Source organism: Lynx rufus, unplaced genomic scaffold (genome assembly GCF_022079265.1).
Source record: "Lynx rufus isolate CCGP_SWC_20201006 ecotype Redwood Valley unplaced genomic scaffold, mLynRuf1.p SCAF_17, whole genome shotgun sequence".
Lineage (NCBI taxonomy): Eukaryota > Metazoa > Chordata > Mammalia > Carnivora > Felidae > Lynx > Lynx rufus.
The window spans coordinates 16,301,315-16,317,902 of NW_025814831.1; the positions used below are offsets into that span (position 1 = coordinate 16,301,315).

The 16,588-nt window shown below is 42.1% G+C and overlaps 1 protein-coding gene across 1 annotated transcript in view; it reads left to right on the forward strand.

The window, feature by feature from the left end:
- Window positions 1-1,037: 1,037 nt before the first annotated feature.
- The window catches only part of PTPN21 (protein tyrosine phosphatase non-receptor type 21), a 76,515-nt gene continuing 60,964 nt past the window's right edge, over window positions 1,038-16,588 (forward strand). The window contains exon 1 of the mRNA XM_047080257.1: window positions 1,038-1,318. Coding sequence (XP_046936213.1) covers window positions 1,139-1,318 — 180 coding nt within the window. The 5' untranslated portion in view covers window positions 1,038-1,138. The remainder of the gene's footprint in view (window positions 1,319-16,588) is intronic.

Sequence of the window (16,588 nt, forward strand, 5' to 3'; positions counted from 1 at the left end):
CGTGGCCGCAGACGGAGAGTTCCGGGGCTTCTGAGGCAGCGCGTTGGCCAGGCAACGCCGCCTGCTTTTCCGCTGGGAGGACTCGATGGGAGTCCGAGTCTGAGTTCTCCGCTTGGTCCCCGGCCTCATGGGCTTGCTGAGCCGCGTCCGCCACTTGTTAATTCAGAATGGCATTTAAGGCCTCGCCCGCCTCGTCCGCTGGCCCGAGGCCCTGCTTAGGTGAAGGCCCACCGCCTCTTCGGGTGTACCCTTCCGGAGGGAAGCCGGGGCCACCCTTTTCAGAATTTACATGCTTCTGATGGTCATCGGATGACAAGCATCTGTAGGGTCTTTGCCTTGTTTATAAACAAATCAATTTGGTGACGTAAATATTTATAAACTACAAACGGCGCTACAAATGCTTGTTAAGCGTTTCACCTCGCTTGAACCTCGCGACTGCCATATGTTCCAGGAGATTATTCCTCCCGTTTGGGTTCAGGGTTAATTTGTTACGTAGTGCTTTTGGAGGTGTTTTGCAGTGTTCTTCCTTAAGGGCTAAAAGAACCCTGACCTCGGGTGTTTTGGGTGAGCCAAAAAGCGACTAAAACAAAACAAAACAAAAAAAAACCTTTTAACATAGAGCCACTAATACGAGCTACTAAGCTACTAACTTTGGCGTCATCTTCGTTGCCAACCATTATCTCATTTAATCCCCTAGATAGCCGTAGGTGGTTATCACTATTTGTAGGATTGAATGAGGGGTGGAGTCTGACCCAGGGGCTAACTCGTCTGATGATAAACTTCCTCACATGCCTCCCAGATCCCGTTCTTGCCATCTTTTTCCAGAAGAGAGGGAAAGCTTATTCTTTGGATGCAACCTTATTGATTTGTATTTTTATAAAAACTCAGTTCAGAAGTTGCTATTGCCTATGTCACTGGTGTTCCTCTTTCCTCAGCACTGGCGTGGATGCTCTCTTCGCCCGGCCTTTGGGGACTCAGTTGCTTTTTGATGGCGGCAGCCGCTGCTGGGTGAGCAGCCGGAGACTGTACGGTGCTCTTGCGGTCAGGTCAGGAGAGGATCGCTTTCTCCCGCCGTCACTACCACCGGATTGGGACGGTGCTTTTCCCTCTTCAACCCCTCCACCCGCGAAGGGAGAAGATGCCACTGCCATTCGGCTTGAAACTAAAACGCACCCGGCGCTACACGGTGTCCAGCAAGAGCTGCCTGGTTGCCCGGATCCAGCTGCTCAATAACGAGTTTGTGGAGTTCACGCTGTCCGTGGAGAGCACTGGCCAGGAGAGCCTGGAGGCTGTGGCCCAAAGACTGGAGCTGCGGGAGGTGAGACCCCCCCCCACACCCCCCTCCCCACCAGCCTGGCAAAAGGCTGCGGGCTTCTCTAGGCTGGCTTAGCGCCTTCTTTCCCATTTTAGTGCTTGCTGGCTCTGTGCTCTTCAAGTATGTCCCTGGCCTTGATGTCCGAGCCTGCAAGCCTCCCTCCCTGTGAGGAAGGAATAGATACAGAGCAAAAGGTCTTCTTTTGAGTGTGCCCCATAAGATAATAGTGTCTGAGTTTTGAAAGTGCTTATATTTGTTCCCTCAAAATGCAATCCAAAATCAGATTAGTAATGCATTTAGGATTTTCCAAGTGCTGGTTTTCTAATACCCCAAATGGGTCATCTTGATCTAGTACACTTTACTGACTTCATTCGTTCAGTATCCATTGACTGTTTTGCACAGTCCATGCCACAATTATAAAGACATACCGCCTGAGTTTGAATTCTGGTTTCCCCACCGACTGGTTGTTTAACCTTGGAAAGTTATGTCCCCTCTCTGGGCCCTAGTTCCCTCATCTGAGCCGTGGGGATAACATTGGTGCCTGATTCTCACAGTGGTTGTGTGACTTAAAGTGCAAATAAAGTCAAAGCTCTTTTTTTTTTTTTTAAACTTTGTATTATTTTTTTCCAAGTTTCTTTCTTTCTTTAGTAATCTCTATACCCAGTGTGGGCTGGAACCCACAACCTGAGGATCAAGATTCAGCATGTTGTTCCAACTAAGCCCGCCAGGCACCCCAAAGCCAAAGTTCTTTTTTTGTAATGTTTTTATTTATTTTTGAGACAGAGAGAGACAGAGCATGAGCAGGGGAGGGGCAGAGAGAGAGGGAGACACAGAATCCGAAGCAGACTCCAGGCTCCGAGCTGTCAGCATGGAGCCTGATGCGGGGCTCAAACTCACGGACTGTGAGATCGTGACCTGAGCTGAAGTCGGATGATTAACCAACTGAGCCACCCAGGCGCCCCGCCAAAGCCAAAGTTCTAATAACAGTCTTATAGTTGTCATAGGGAGGTTTGCCCAGGAAACTGCTAATTTTGTCTGTAGGAAGTTGTGGAGTCCTCAAGGATCCACATCAAATCTTAAATTTAAAATGCCTGGGGGGCTCAGTCGGTTATGCATCTGACTTTGGCTCAGGTCGGGATCCCACAGTTCTCGAATTCAAGCCCCACATCTGGCTTGCTGCTTTCAGCCTGTCAGGATGGAGCCTGCTTCTGATCCTTTGTCCTCCTCTCTTTCTGCCCCTCCCCTGCTCTCTCTCTCTCTCTCTCTCTCTCTGCCCCTCCCCTGCCGTCTCTCTCTTAAAAAATAAATAAAACATTAAAAAAAAAATGATGGGTGCCTGGGTTAAGTGTCTGACTTAAGCTCAGGTCTGAATCTCACAGCTTGTGGGTTCGAGCCCCACATCAAGTTCTGCGCTCATAGCTCTTTGATTGCTTGGTTTGGGGGTAAGAGGAAGATGGAGAAACTGGTTATTCTGTGTAAATGCCCAGCTTATATTCCTAACTGGAAATCCCATTGTTGTATTTCATAAAAAGGTACAAAGAGATAAACTGTGCTCCTGGTGACTATTGAGAATCATCTGATTGTTTGATATAAAAGAGCTCTTTAGTGCCTTGGGCGTATGTACTGGGAGCTCACCCTAGTGTTGATAATGAGTAAGAAAATAGGTTGATCCATGCTACGTTGGGGGAAAGTAGAGGGTGCTGTAGGGAGAGGCTGCAGAGGGAAGGGGATGGTACAGGGTGGCAAAAGGCTGGACTAGACTTCCAACATAGGAACTGCAGACGAAAGACGTGAGGCAAGTTTTCTACCTGAAAGTAGTAGGGCAGTTAGTGAAGAATTTTTTTAATTACTTAATTTATTTATTTTTAAGTAATCTCTACACCCAACATGGGGCTTGAACTCACAACCCCAAGATCAAGAGTTGCATGCCCCCTGAGCCAGTCAGGCGCCCCATTAGTGAAGGATTATAAGCAGGGACTTGGTATAATTGTTTTTGTGAAGGGTGGGCCCTCTGGAGAAAAAGGAGGAGTTGTGCAGACGGTAGTCACTTGGATTTGGATGGGAATGGAGAGAAGTGGATGGAATCTGGAGATATTCAGGACCTACCTACCAAGTGTGGAGAAGAGCTAGCCAGGGGTCCAGGTTGATACTCAGGTATCCAGTGAACGTTGGAGGCTGTAACCGGGAGAGGCGGCATAAAAGGAAGAGCAGATTTGAAAGGGGATAAGGAGAGGTGTGTGGTGAGATCACTTCTGGTGAGTTAGAGACGCCAGTTGGTTGCTAAGTGAAATTAGTCAGAGAAAGACAAATATATGACTTCACTCGTATGTGGAATTTAAGATACAAAACAGATGAACATAGGGGAAGGGAAACAAAAATAATATAAAAACAAGGAGGGGGACAAAACGTAAGAGACTCTTAAATATAGAGAACAAACAGTTGCTGGAGGCGATGTGGGTGGGGGGGATGGCTAAATGGGCAAGGGGGATTGAGGAAGACATTTCTTGGGATGAGCACTGGGTGTTATATGTAGAGGATAAATCAGCAGATTCTACTTCTAAAGTCATTATTGCACTGCTGATTAACTTGGATTAAATTAAAAAATTTAAAAAAAATGATGCTAGTTGGAGAGGTCGAGCAAGGAGAGGCAGTTGTGGGCTTGGAGCTCAGCTACGGGGAAGAGATTTGGGAATCTCAACCTAGGTCAGTTCATCAAAGCTGGGAGAGGGCGTGAGGCCGTCTAGGACAGAACGAGAAGACATAGCAGACAGACCCTTCGGGGTTGAATAGAGGAGGCAGAGCCTTAGGAAGAAGATGAAATGGAGCAGTCCAAGAAGGACAAAGTAAACCATGAGAGCTGGCCTCAGTGGCCAGCCCTGCTTGCTTACATTTATTATATATATTTTTACTTCCTTCACCCAGTTTTCCTTTTTTTAAAATTTTGGTTCTTCTTTTGCTGTCACTTCTTCCTCATGTACCAGGTCTGCGTACAGCCACTACAGAATCAACTTCTTGAGGAACTGTGGTTAATTTATTTTTGTACCTAGAGTACCAGGCATGGAATGTGCTCAATAAAAACAGGCTGAACTAAACCCACAGGCATCGCTTTCCTTCTCTGTTCATCAGGAAGTCCAGAGAAATGACCATCGCTTGCTTGAAGTGGCCATACTCAGGAACCAGCAACTTCATACGGCTGTGGGTACATAATGAGACTAATTTTAACAAGAGTAGAGTGCTTTGAGAGGGAATGGGCATGGGCCCTAGAAAATGTCTTGCCCTTGGATAGACTATCCCAGTATTTCCAATATTTAATGACAGTCATGGTTAGGAAGTTAGTTTGTATTACAAACTCTTCCTTTCAAACCCCTAGAAGCTCTGCTCTGTAGCATATAAACAGATGGCTCAAGCCCCAGGCCTAATCTTACCAAATGACCGAATGACCCTTCAGAAGGACTCTGAGTCAGGATAACACCTGTTCTGACTTTGTGTCCATACATCACTTATGAGATTGTTGGTGTTTGTTATCTGGCACTATGCTCCCATCAAGTAGACTCAGAATTATCATAGTGTATAGATTTGGCTGATAAGCTCTGCTACTCACCAGATTTAAATTTGGGGAGGAAAAGTCTTTACTTGCTTAGTTATTTTACTTCTATAACGACAGTTACAAGGGCTCCACAATAATATCATTAGAACACAACGCAGAGGTTTCACCTCTATCTGTATTATTTTATTTCTTAAGCTGGATGCGTAGTTGTATGATGTTTGTTAGTCTCCATATTTTTTTTGAATGTCTAAGATATTTTATAATACATTCAGAAACTACAGATGGAAAGGTTAATGTACTTATTTCCAATTTAGTTACCTTAGATTAACTTTTTCTACATTCACCATATTTGAGCTGTCGAAAGTGACTTCTAAAAATGGTAGAACATTATCCCCATAGGAGAATTCATTATAGTAACAGCCTCATGAAAAGCTGTTGAAATTCTCTGCCTGTCATTCATTCTGAGTTTCATAATGTGTTTTCAAGAGAGGCTGTGGAAGCCTTTGTAGAATTTAAGGGGAATTAGGAAATTTTCTCTCCAGTTTGGAGGGTATGTGTTACAGAGGTTTGATGGATGTGGTGAGGCAAGAGGGTATCACCTGGGAACAACCACTCCCACTGGGCAGGGTTACCTCAATGGAATCAGCATAGTTTAGAGTAAGGTGGTTCAGTTTAAAAACCTATTGTCTTGGGGTTCCTGGGTGGCTCAGCCAGTTGATCATCTGACTCTTGATTTTGGCTCAGGTCATGATTCCAGGGCTCCAGGTTGAGTGCAGAGCCTGCTGAAGATTCTCTCTCTCTCTTCCCCTCCCCTCCTCTCCCCTGCCCTTAAAACAAAGCAAAAACCTATCCTCTCAGGGAGTAAGACCTGCATTACCCCACCTCACTGAGAAGGATATGTAAAAGCAGGATTAAAATTTCATAATTTACAACAAGATACGGAGCCACCAAGGGCCCCAAGTATGTGTGTTCCCTGGCCAGGCCGTGTTTTGTGGGCAGGCCACATGGGAGCCAGTTGGTGAGACTGGAACCAGAGAAGGAAGCTGCCTTGAAAGCCTCACCTATCTTCATGAGGGGAATGGTACTGCCTCTGGCATCAGACAAGTTCCTTTGAGTCTCGGCACCCTTTCTGGGCAGGGCTTAGGTGGGCATGGCCTTTATTTGCCTCTTGAGAAGGCTGTTTAACAGAGTGCTTAAGACATTTGCAGGTCGAATCAGAAAAACTTGAATTTGAGCCCCAGTGCTGCCATTTATTAATTATGTGACCCATCAGTTCTGTGATCTGTCCAGGCGATACATCATCACGTAATTCATAAATATCCTGTCCACTTTATGCATCTCTTTCCTTCACTTACAACAGTTCACATAGATGCAAATGTTTTATCTGAAAAAAGACCAGGTGAAATGAAAAACAAACTTTCACGATAAAAACATTTTTTAAAAAGTGATTTTTGTCCAATTACATTTGGACTTGGTATTTTTCAAGTCCACTGGTTTTCATCGGTAGACTGGGGATAACAGTAAGAGTAGTATATACTTTTTTTTCTTAATTAAGAAAAATTTCTTTTATTTATGAGAGATAGAGACAGCATGAATGGGCAAGGGGCAGAGAGTGAGGGAGACACAGAATCTGAAGCAGGCTCTGCACCGAGCTGTTAGCACAGAGCCTGACGTGGGACTCAAACTCACAAACCACGAGATCATGACCTGAGCTGAAGTCGGTCACTCAACCGACTGAGACACCCAGGCGTGCCCCAAGAGTAGTATATACTTGATGGTGGTTGTGAGGATTTAGTGTTAAATGAAAAAACATTTAGCAGAGGACTTGGTATGTGAGAAACTCCCAGGAAGTGTGACTCTTCATTACTGTTATTGTTTATGTCTCCCATTTCCATGTTGTGGTGACTCACCAACTTCTCTTGCAGATTAATTCTTTTGTTAATATCCTGTAGTCTCTTGTAAATGGAAGAAGCAATGTTTATTCATAAAAATGTTCTTAGAGTAAAAACAAGTATAGTGGCCACTGGCAATTGTACTTTTTTTTTTTTAAACATTTTTTATTTATTTATGTTTTTTGTAGGGTCAGGGGGCAAAGGAGGAGGGAGAGAATCTTAAGCAGGCTCCATCCACACTGAGTGGAACTGGATCCCACAACCCTGGGATCATGACCTGAGTCGAAATCAAAAGTCTGATGCTAAACCGACTAAGCTGTCCAGGTGCCCTGGCAATCACACCTTTTACGTTACTAGACTGTTAAATTTTTAATGTACCATTGTAATTTACCCATCATATTTGAACCTCTTTTTCCATGCCAGTTGAAATTAGTTTGTACAGTGTCACTGCCTCTTGCCCCCTTATTTTTGATAATCCTATTTTTATCATGTTATCATGGGTTTTAATTAGATTCATTGCCTACTATTTCTTTTTTTTTTTTTTTAAGTTTCTTATTTTGAGACAGAGTGCGCGTGGGGGAGGGGCAGAGAATTCCAAGCAGGCTCTGCACAGTCAGCCTAGAGCCTGATTTGTGGCTCAAACTCACAAAACCCTGAGATCATGACCTGAGCTGAAATCAAGAGTTGGACACTTAACCAATTGAGCCACCCAGGCGCCCCTGGATTATGTCTTGTACAGGATCCCTTCCTTTATCATGAAGTCCTTATTCAACTTAAATTTACATGTGGTTGGAGTGGGGTTTTTTTGTTTTGTTTTGTTTTTTTGTTTTTTAACATTTTAGTCTCCAGTTAGGAAACAAGTAACTTAAAACACCTGGGAAACCTTTTGTTGTTGTTGTTTTGTTTTGTTTAAGTAATCTCTACACCCAACATGGGGCTCAAACTGAGGACCTGAGATCAGGAGTTGCATACTCTAGGGACTGAGCCAGCCAGGTATCCCAACCCTGGAAGCTTTAAAAAAAAAAAAACAAACTTTTATTTATTAAGTAATCTCTACTCCCAACGTGGGGCTCCAACTCATGACCCCAAGATAAAGAGTCAGGTGCTCAGCCAAATGAGCCAGCCAGGTGCCCCTTCTAGAGAAGTCTTTTAAAGATAACTTTTTCATGTTTTTGCTATGATACATTATGTGTTAGTTTTATAACTTAAATTTTAGAAGGCAGTTTTCTTTCGGCGATTTTTGAGTGTTTTGGGTGTGAATGGGGGAAGGGGGATCCTCACTGTTGTCTACATATATGGTGTACATATATAACTACAGTTTTGAAGTTGAGATCAATGCTAAGCCATAGCTAAAATTACCTCCAAAGCATTTTGTTGGATCAGGCAAAAAATTGAGCAAAATTTGCAAGTTCTTCCTGTGACTTCTTATTTTAAGAATTTAATTAAAGCCTTTGATATTTGGTTACTCTGTAACGATTTATCACAGATCTTCAGAAAATTTTTTAAAACTTGTATTCAAAGTACATCACACATATGGCAAGTTTTTATTCTTTAGAATGTAAGCTCTATCAGTGTAGGACTGTTAAGGTCACCATTGTCTGAAATATTGCCTTGTACCTTACAGTACTAAGTTGCTGAATAAATGTCTAGTTTTATTTATTTATTTATTTGTTTGTTTGTTTATTTAACGTTTATTTGTTATTGAGAGACAGATCATGAGCATGGGAGGGGCAGAGAGAGGAGGAGACATAGAATCTGAAGCAGGCTCCAGGCTCTGAGCTGTCAGCACAGCCCGACACGGGGCCCGAACCTACAAACCGTGAGATGTGACCTGAGCCAAAGCCAGATGCCCAACCAACTGAGCCACCCAGGTGCCCCAGTGTCTACTTAGTTTAAAATTAAGGTTTTTGGGGAACCTGGTGGCTCAGTTGGTTAAGCGTCCGACTTCAGCTCAGGTCATAATCTCACAGTTCATGGATTGGAGTGCCAGGTTGGGCTCTGTGCTGACAGCTCAGAGCCTGGAGCCTGCTTTGGATTCTTTCTGTCTCCCTCTCTCTGCCCCTCCCCTGCTTGCACTCTGTCTCTGTGTCTCTGTCTCAAAAATAAAACATTTTTAAAAAGTTAAAAAAATAAATAAAATTAAGGTTCTTGTTTTGAATTTACATTGATAAGCATAGATAGCAGCTCAGTTAAGTCAGCTTTTATTTGCTCTATGATTGTATTATTTGGAGAGGGTTGAACATTCACAAAGCTTTGAACACAGGCAGGAAAGCACCTTTTTCTTTAGAATTTTCTTCTTCATTTTGGGGCTTCTTCTGAAACAGTCAGAAAACAGTCAGGTTTTAGGGACTCCCTGAGGTAAGATTGCTATATTGAGGGAATGTCAGCTTCTTTTAAATAGGTTCTTCCCATAATGTTTTCTGGATGATGAGGAAATTTTTGGCTAAGGGATTTGTTGATATAGAGAGGCATCAAGCATATAATGCAAACCATTACTCTCAAGCACAACTTTAGAAAGTGTTCTTGGCCATCGGAGTGTTTTATTTTAAATTAGTGTCTTAGGTATTCCAAATATCCACTGACCTTATCTTGACTGTTATCTGAGTAGACCTCAAGAATTTCATGCGTATTTCCTTCTGTACTAGCTGTTTTCAGTTGGACTCTAAAAATAACTGAAACATGTGTAAGGTAAAAGTATAACACCTGCAGAGTTTTCAACCTTTCGGCTGCATATTCATTCAGTTATGCAAGTTATAAATCAGATAAAATTGTTGTATAGACAAGTATCAGTAAATATCTTTGGTTAGATCTATCGGACCATCTGAAACAAATGGAAATCTTAGATTGACCTCTCTACCTACATAAAGTGAGCTTTCCAAGGTCCAAAACTGATTAAAATGAGCAAGGATTTTTCTAGTTTTTATATTTTCTATTACTTTTCTCATTTGGTCTAGATAATTAAGAACTAGCCACATAGGGGCACCTGGATGGCTCAGTTGGCAGAGTGTGCGATCCTTGATCTCGGGGGTTGTGGCTTTGAACCCCACATTGGGTACAGAGATTACTAAAAAAAAATAAATAAACTTGAAGAAAAAAAAAAGAACCAGCTGTGTAAATAAGTAGAGGAATTATAAATACAAACATGAAGATGTTAGGCATTTTAACATAAATAACATCACACAAGTTATTGCAGAATTTGGAAACCTGTTTAGAGAAATGAAGTATTATTCCATTTCATTTAATTTCTGATAAGTTTAAGAGCTAATAGTCTGAGATGTTTTTCTCCCAGTATTGGATTTTCCACTTCAGAGACATTAGAGATGTCCTTGAATCTCTTTCACCAACAATCTGCCAGAAATGTCATGACCGTCAAATGAGGCATGAATTTATTCATGTGGGGAGGTTTGTGAGTTATGAAATGGTGGATATAGGGAACTGATGGTGTTTGGGGGGCTCTCACTAAGTCCTGACGTTGTCCTTGGTGTATAAAGTTTCAGATTTCATTCCGTATAATGCTAGAAGTTTTAGTCGCTTTCTGCTGCCCTCCTTCTGGGTGGATGAACATGATTGTGCTGGAAGCTTAGTATGCCTTATCACATTTAATCCTCACATGGAGTTAGGCATTATCTTTTCCATTTTAAAATGTCGAAACTGAAGTTCTGAAAAATTGGGTGATTTGCTTCTCTAATCTGGGTGATCACACAGCTCATAAGCAGAAGAGTAAGATTTTGAGTTTGTATCTGTGACACTTCTGCTTGAACTTTGACTTTTAAAGTTATGTGAATCATGGGTCCCTTTGAGACTGTCTTGCAAATGCAGACTTTTGCAGACAATTTCAGGTGGTTCAGATGCCCCTCCCCCAATCCATTTGTGAGCCAGGCTGTGGGCCTAGAAGCCTCTTACAGATGAGGCAGTTTTTCCCCTGCTCGCAGTTTAGCAGGATCTTTCTTCCCTGATCTTTCTTTCTCCAGACGAAGGTGTTGGTAGGATAGAATGTTTGTGAACAATTTAAGAGCTTTGTATTTTTTAGGAGAATAATTTGCCTCTGAAGTATACTTCTCCCTGCCTGTGCCTACATATGCCCTTTTTGAATGGCTTTTCTCTCCATTTGAGGTATTCATTTCCTCACTGGGACATCTTACTCTTTTTTTTTTTTTTTTTTTCAGATCAGATTTTATTTTATTATATTTTAAAAAATGTTTATTTGAGAGAAAGTACTTGTGCGAGCGGGCAAGGGGAGGAGAGAGAGGGAGACAGAGAATCTTAAGCAGGCTCCCAGGTGTCAGTGCAGAACTTGACACAGGGCTCAATCCCACAAACCGTGAGATCATGATCTGAGCTGAAATCAAGAGTCAGTTGCCCAACCGACTGAGCCACCCAGGTACCCCATTTTATTTTATTTTTTTAAAGATTGTAAATAATCTCCATACCGTGGGGCTCGAATCTATAACCCTGCAATCAGGAGTCACACACTCCGGGGGCCCCTGGGTGACTCAGTTGGTTAAGCATCCAACTTCGGCTCAGGTCGTGATCTCATGGTTTGTGAGTTCAAGCCCTGCGTCAGTCTCTGTACTGACAGCTCAGAGCCTGGAAGCATGCTTCAGATTCTTTGTCTCCCTCTCTGCCCCTCCCCTCCTTGCCCTCTGTCTCTGTCTCTGTCTCTCTCTTTCCCTCCCAAAAATAAACATTAAAAAAAAGAATTGCACACTCCAACCACTAAGCCAGCTAGCCTCTCCTAAAGATTTTATTTTTAGGTAGCCTTTATACCTATTGTGGTGCTCGAACTCACAACCCGGAGATCAAGAGTCACATGCTTTACGACTGAGCCAGCCAGGCACCCCATGGACATCTTACTCTCCAGGGAAAAGCTCCTTTCATGGAGGAAAAGGAGGAATTGTGAGTGGGAATTCCTTCCTTGCTCTGATGGTAGACCCCCATCAGCAGTCTTCCTTACCAGATAGCACCTTTATGCCCACCCAAACCATAGGTGTGACAAGTTTTCAGCGAAGGAGTGGATGGCTCATACTTCTATTTATGTATTAACCAAATTCACTGGCCAGTTGTTAAACCCATACTTCATTTTTTGTATCAGAAACTCACCCCACCTGAACACTGTGGGGGTTTTTTCTATTAACAAGACCTTAGCTTATGTTACTTTCTTAACCATATGCTGGTTTAGCAAATACTTTCCTATTTGGCTCTCCAAACAGTTAGTTCATGAATAAATGTCACTTTATTTATTTGCTAGTGAACTGACAGGATATCCAGAGACAACCTAAATTCTTAAGAATTAGCTTATGTTGCTAATTTCACCACAAGAAACTCTGCGTGTCACAAATCCTTTATGAGAAGTAGCAACATGTATTGGAACTAACTTTTCCATGCAGGGTTTCTGCACCCTTATGTAGTAGATTGCCCAAAGGAGATGACTAAAATGTATGCAGCGTTCAGGTTTGTAAATAGGACAGAGTAATTACGTTATTTTGAATGAGCTTTAACTGAGCAGGCTAAGAAAGTGTACAAGTAATTTCATGCTGGCTGGCCGCAGTTCATTTTCTTTGCAAATATAAAAACAATTTGCCTTTGTTCAGTTGTGTTACAGTTACATAGATTGCTCAGACTTTGACTTGACAAATTAATTTCGATGTCAGGTGAATTTTTGGCGGATTGAACTTTGTATCATTAGTTTCACCTGCAGATGGCAAAGTAGGGTTCTACAGGCAACAAGGTAGAGTTTTGGTGCCAAAGGAACTTGGGTTTAAATCCCTTGGGTCACTACCCATGTAACCCAAGAAAACCAACTTCTCAGGATTTTATTTCTTTCATATGTGGTATGGCAACACATGATAGTAAGAATGATAGCTATTTACTGGGTACTGACTAGAGGCCAAGCACTGTACTAGATGCTTTACATATGTATGATTTATCCCTAAGTGTGATTGACTTTCTTCCTTCTCCCACCATCTCAGTGGTAGAGTGGACCAAAGATGGCCAGTGTCCAGACCAAGGTCCTGATGCAGGATACTTTTTAACTGGCAACTCTGATTTTTGGTGTAGAGTTAGCCACTTCCATTTTCCTTTTCATCATTTAAATTCACATTGGTTGAAATAATTTATTGAGGAGAAAATGGATGGAGAACTAGGACTTGAGGTGTTACCATCAGCCAATTAAGTTCAGAGCTACCCTACTGAGAATTAAGGTAGCCATTATAATATCCTTTCTCTTCCAGAGTTTGGTGTTAATAAACTAGAAAATAACCTTAGTTCTCATTTACTTGTATTTTGCACTTACAGATAATATTTAGACAGTACATATTTGACTTTATTTTCACTACTGGCACCTATTTTGAAGTCAAATCTAGTTTGAATGGCAACTTAAGGAAAAGAACACATAAGTTCTTTATTACAGCATGATAATGTAAAAATGAAGCATGTTCAGTAATGAAGACTGTATCTAAAATTATACAATACTTGTATGTCACCCACTGCTAGAGTGCAGAATTTGCTGTAGACTATTCCAGTCTTAGCCTCTGGCTGGGGCAACTAGCAGTGACAGCCCCCAACTGATATTCAGGTCTTTGCTCTCGGTTTACTGTTTTCCCCTCCACACTGCACCACACCACACTACTTTTCTATTGAGCCTTTGTCATTTTCCTAAATAGAAGCAATTCAAGTGTTGATATTTTACCATAATTTATTTTAGAAGGAGAGAAAGAGAAGGAAAAGTTGCCAAAGACAAAATCCTGTTAGTGAAGGAAATAGTTAAGTATAGAATTTCCTATATACTAAAGATGCAGTATGAAATTTTATACTGTTCCAGAGGACTTAAAACCTGTGATAATAGGAGCTGATATGACTTGAGCACTTATCATGCGTGAGACACTCCTCTAAGTGCTTTGAATGTTTTTGCTTATTTTGATCCTGAGCAGTTCTATGAGTGAGGCACTATTCTGCTTCTCTCCATTTCACAGATGGGTAACACAGGTGTTCAGTGACTTGCTCATGGATCCAGGGCAGAAACCACAACCAGAGTAGTTCTTCCGGCTCCTCTTTGGTGGGCAGCTCTCTCCCCAGTCTGTAACTTTGGGCAAGTGACAGATGGCCTGCCATGGAGTTCATGCCCCTAAGGACAGCTCGGCACAGTGCAGCCTCCCAGATCTGATGGAGATTGTTTGAAGTACTCTTGAGATATTTATTATCGCTTATTTTAATTACTACAATTTATTATTTTGCTTAAAATATGTTTTTGAAGTTACATCAGGCCCAGAAAGATAATTCTGAGAAGGAACACAAGTCATAATTAGGCCAGCAAAACACCACCGGGAGTGCCTGAGACACTGAGGGCAGAGCTGTTCGACAGGAGCCTTTCGTGAGCCCATCCCCTGGCAGAGTTGGAAGTGTCAGGCTGATGAAATTCCCCCAGGAGAATTCTCTGCTGAGTGATTTTCCAAAGCAATATCTGGTTGCACTGCTGTTGGTTGAACTTGGGGGCTCTTAGAGTCCAAATCTGCATACAAACCAAATGTAGAGCCAGTGAGCCCATAGAAGTGCTTGCTGCCTTTCCTGATGGAGCTGAATCACTGCAATTTAGCTACTGTGCATGTAGGTGTATTTCCACCTGTTACAGCATTTCACACTACCAAAGTGTTTTCATTCTGCTGTTTGTGAATTGTGAGCATGAAGACAGGGCCACTGGAAATTGTTACTCCATTTTACTTGTTGATGTTGTTGTTGTTGTTTTTAAGTTTATTTATTTTTGAGAGAGCGAGAGAACACACGTGTGCACGCGCTCAAGTGTGGGAGAAGCAGAGAAGGAGGGAGAGAGAGAATCCCAAGCAGGCTGTGCACTGACATGTCAGCATGGAGCCTATGTGGGGCTCGGGGTTCAAACTCATGATCTGAGCCAAAGTCAGACACTTAACCAGCTGAGCCACGCAGGCACCCCAAAATAGTACTATATAGAATAAAATGTAACTGGCATTATGGTACTTAATTTAAAAATATTGAGTGTATATTTCTGAGTTATGCACCTTTACTTAGTTAGGTACCCTTTGTGCCTTGGTTTTCAATAAGGAGCATAGTTTAAAATTTTTTTTTTTTCAATGTTTATTTATTTTTGGGACAGAGAGAGACAGAGCATGAACGGGGGAGGGGCAGAGAGAGAGGGAGACACAGAATCAGAAACAGGCTCCAGGCTCTGAGCCATCAGCCCAGAGCCTGACGCGGGGCTCGAACTCCCGGACCGCGAGATCGTGACCTGGCTGAAGTCGGACGCTTAACCGACTGCGCCACCCAGGCGCCCCTAAGGAGCATAGTTTAAAAGGAAATCTATTAAACCCTTAAGTGTGGCCTTTGTTAAGGGGAACCTTATTAATCAAGAAGGGGAAAATCACTTTTCCATATTACAAAAGGAAACAGTTTTGCTCTTTTCTTGGAGCATTTGTGTATATGGAAGAAGTATTTGTTGTAGTTAGAAAACCACCTCATAAAATATGTGGAGAAAACAATTATTTCATGTATGATGAAATCATGATTTTTAAACTTTGATTAATGAAAACAAGCATAGCTTTTTATTTAAGTTTTTTTTTTTTGTTTTGTTTTGTTTTTGAGACAGAGAGAGACAGAGCATGAGCAGGGAAAGGGCAGAGAGAGAGGGAGACACAGAATCTGAAGCAGGCTCCAGGCTCTGGGCTGTCAGCACAGGGCCCAGTGTGGGGCTTGAACTCACAAACTGGGAGATCATGACCGGAGCTGAAATCGGATGCTTAACCGACTGAGTCACCCAGGCCCCATTAAGTATTTTTTTTAAATGTATATTTATTTCTGAGACAGAGAGAGACAGAGCATGAGCAGGGAAAGGGCAGAGAGAGAGGGAGACACAGAATCTGAAGCAGGCTCCAGGCTCCGAGCTGTCAGCACAGAGCCCGACGCGGGGCTGGAACTCACAAACCATGAGATCATGACCTGAGCTGAAGTCGGTCGCTCAATCGACTGAGCCACCCAGGCGCCCCTATTTAAGTATTTTTTTAATGTTTATTTTGATTTTTGAGAGAGAGAGTGAGCTAGCACGAGTTGGGGAGGGCAGAGAGAAAGGGAGACAAAGGATCCAAAGTGGACTCCATGCTGATAGCAGAGAGCTTAGTGCGGGGCTTGAACTCACGAACCATGAGATCGTGGCCTGAGCCAAAGCCCGAGGCTCAACCGTTTGAGCCATCCAGGCACCCCACAAGTATAGCTTTTAATAACAGAAGTCAGGGAGTTTCTTCATGTGTGTCTGTTCAGGATTTTAACCACGAAAGCAATTTTCTTGATTTTATAATCTTCAGATCTTTCATGGTAGTATTAATTTAAGAACAGTGGAACTGTTGTGTTTTTTTTTTTTTTTTTTTAAGGCAGTGGAAAATACTTGGATAACATTCTTTCAGGTAATAGAAATTAACATTAACTCAATTCTTTGTTAAAATATATTTAGGCTCATATTCATTTGTAGTTCTAAAAGTTAATTCCCTTTATCTCTCCATGGCTCCCCTCTCCCCACATCACAACCATATCTAGGTAACAGGAAACAATTATAATTTCAATCTGACAAAAATGAGTGTCAGAAAAATAAACAGCTCTTCATAAATATGCTCATTTCTGTTCTTTTTGCTTTTATGTTGCACTGTTACAACTTCTAAAAATACTGCTCGCACTACTCGCTGTCTGTGGCAAGATAGAAGAAATAATTAAGAGGAATTCAGGAAAATATTAAAAACATTTTTCCCTGGGAATTAATTTATATACATATATACATACACACACTAGAATCTGAGCCAAGTTAGTCTTTTAACCCCC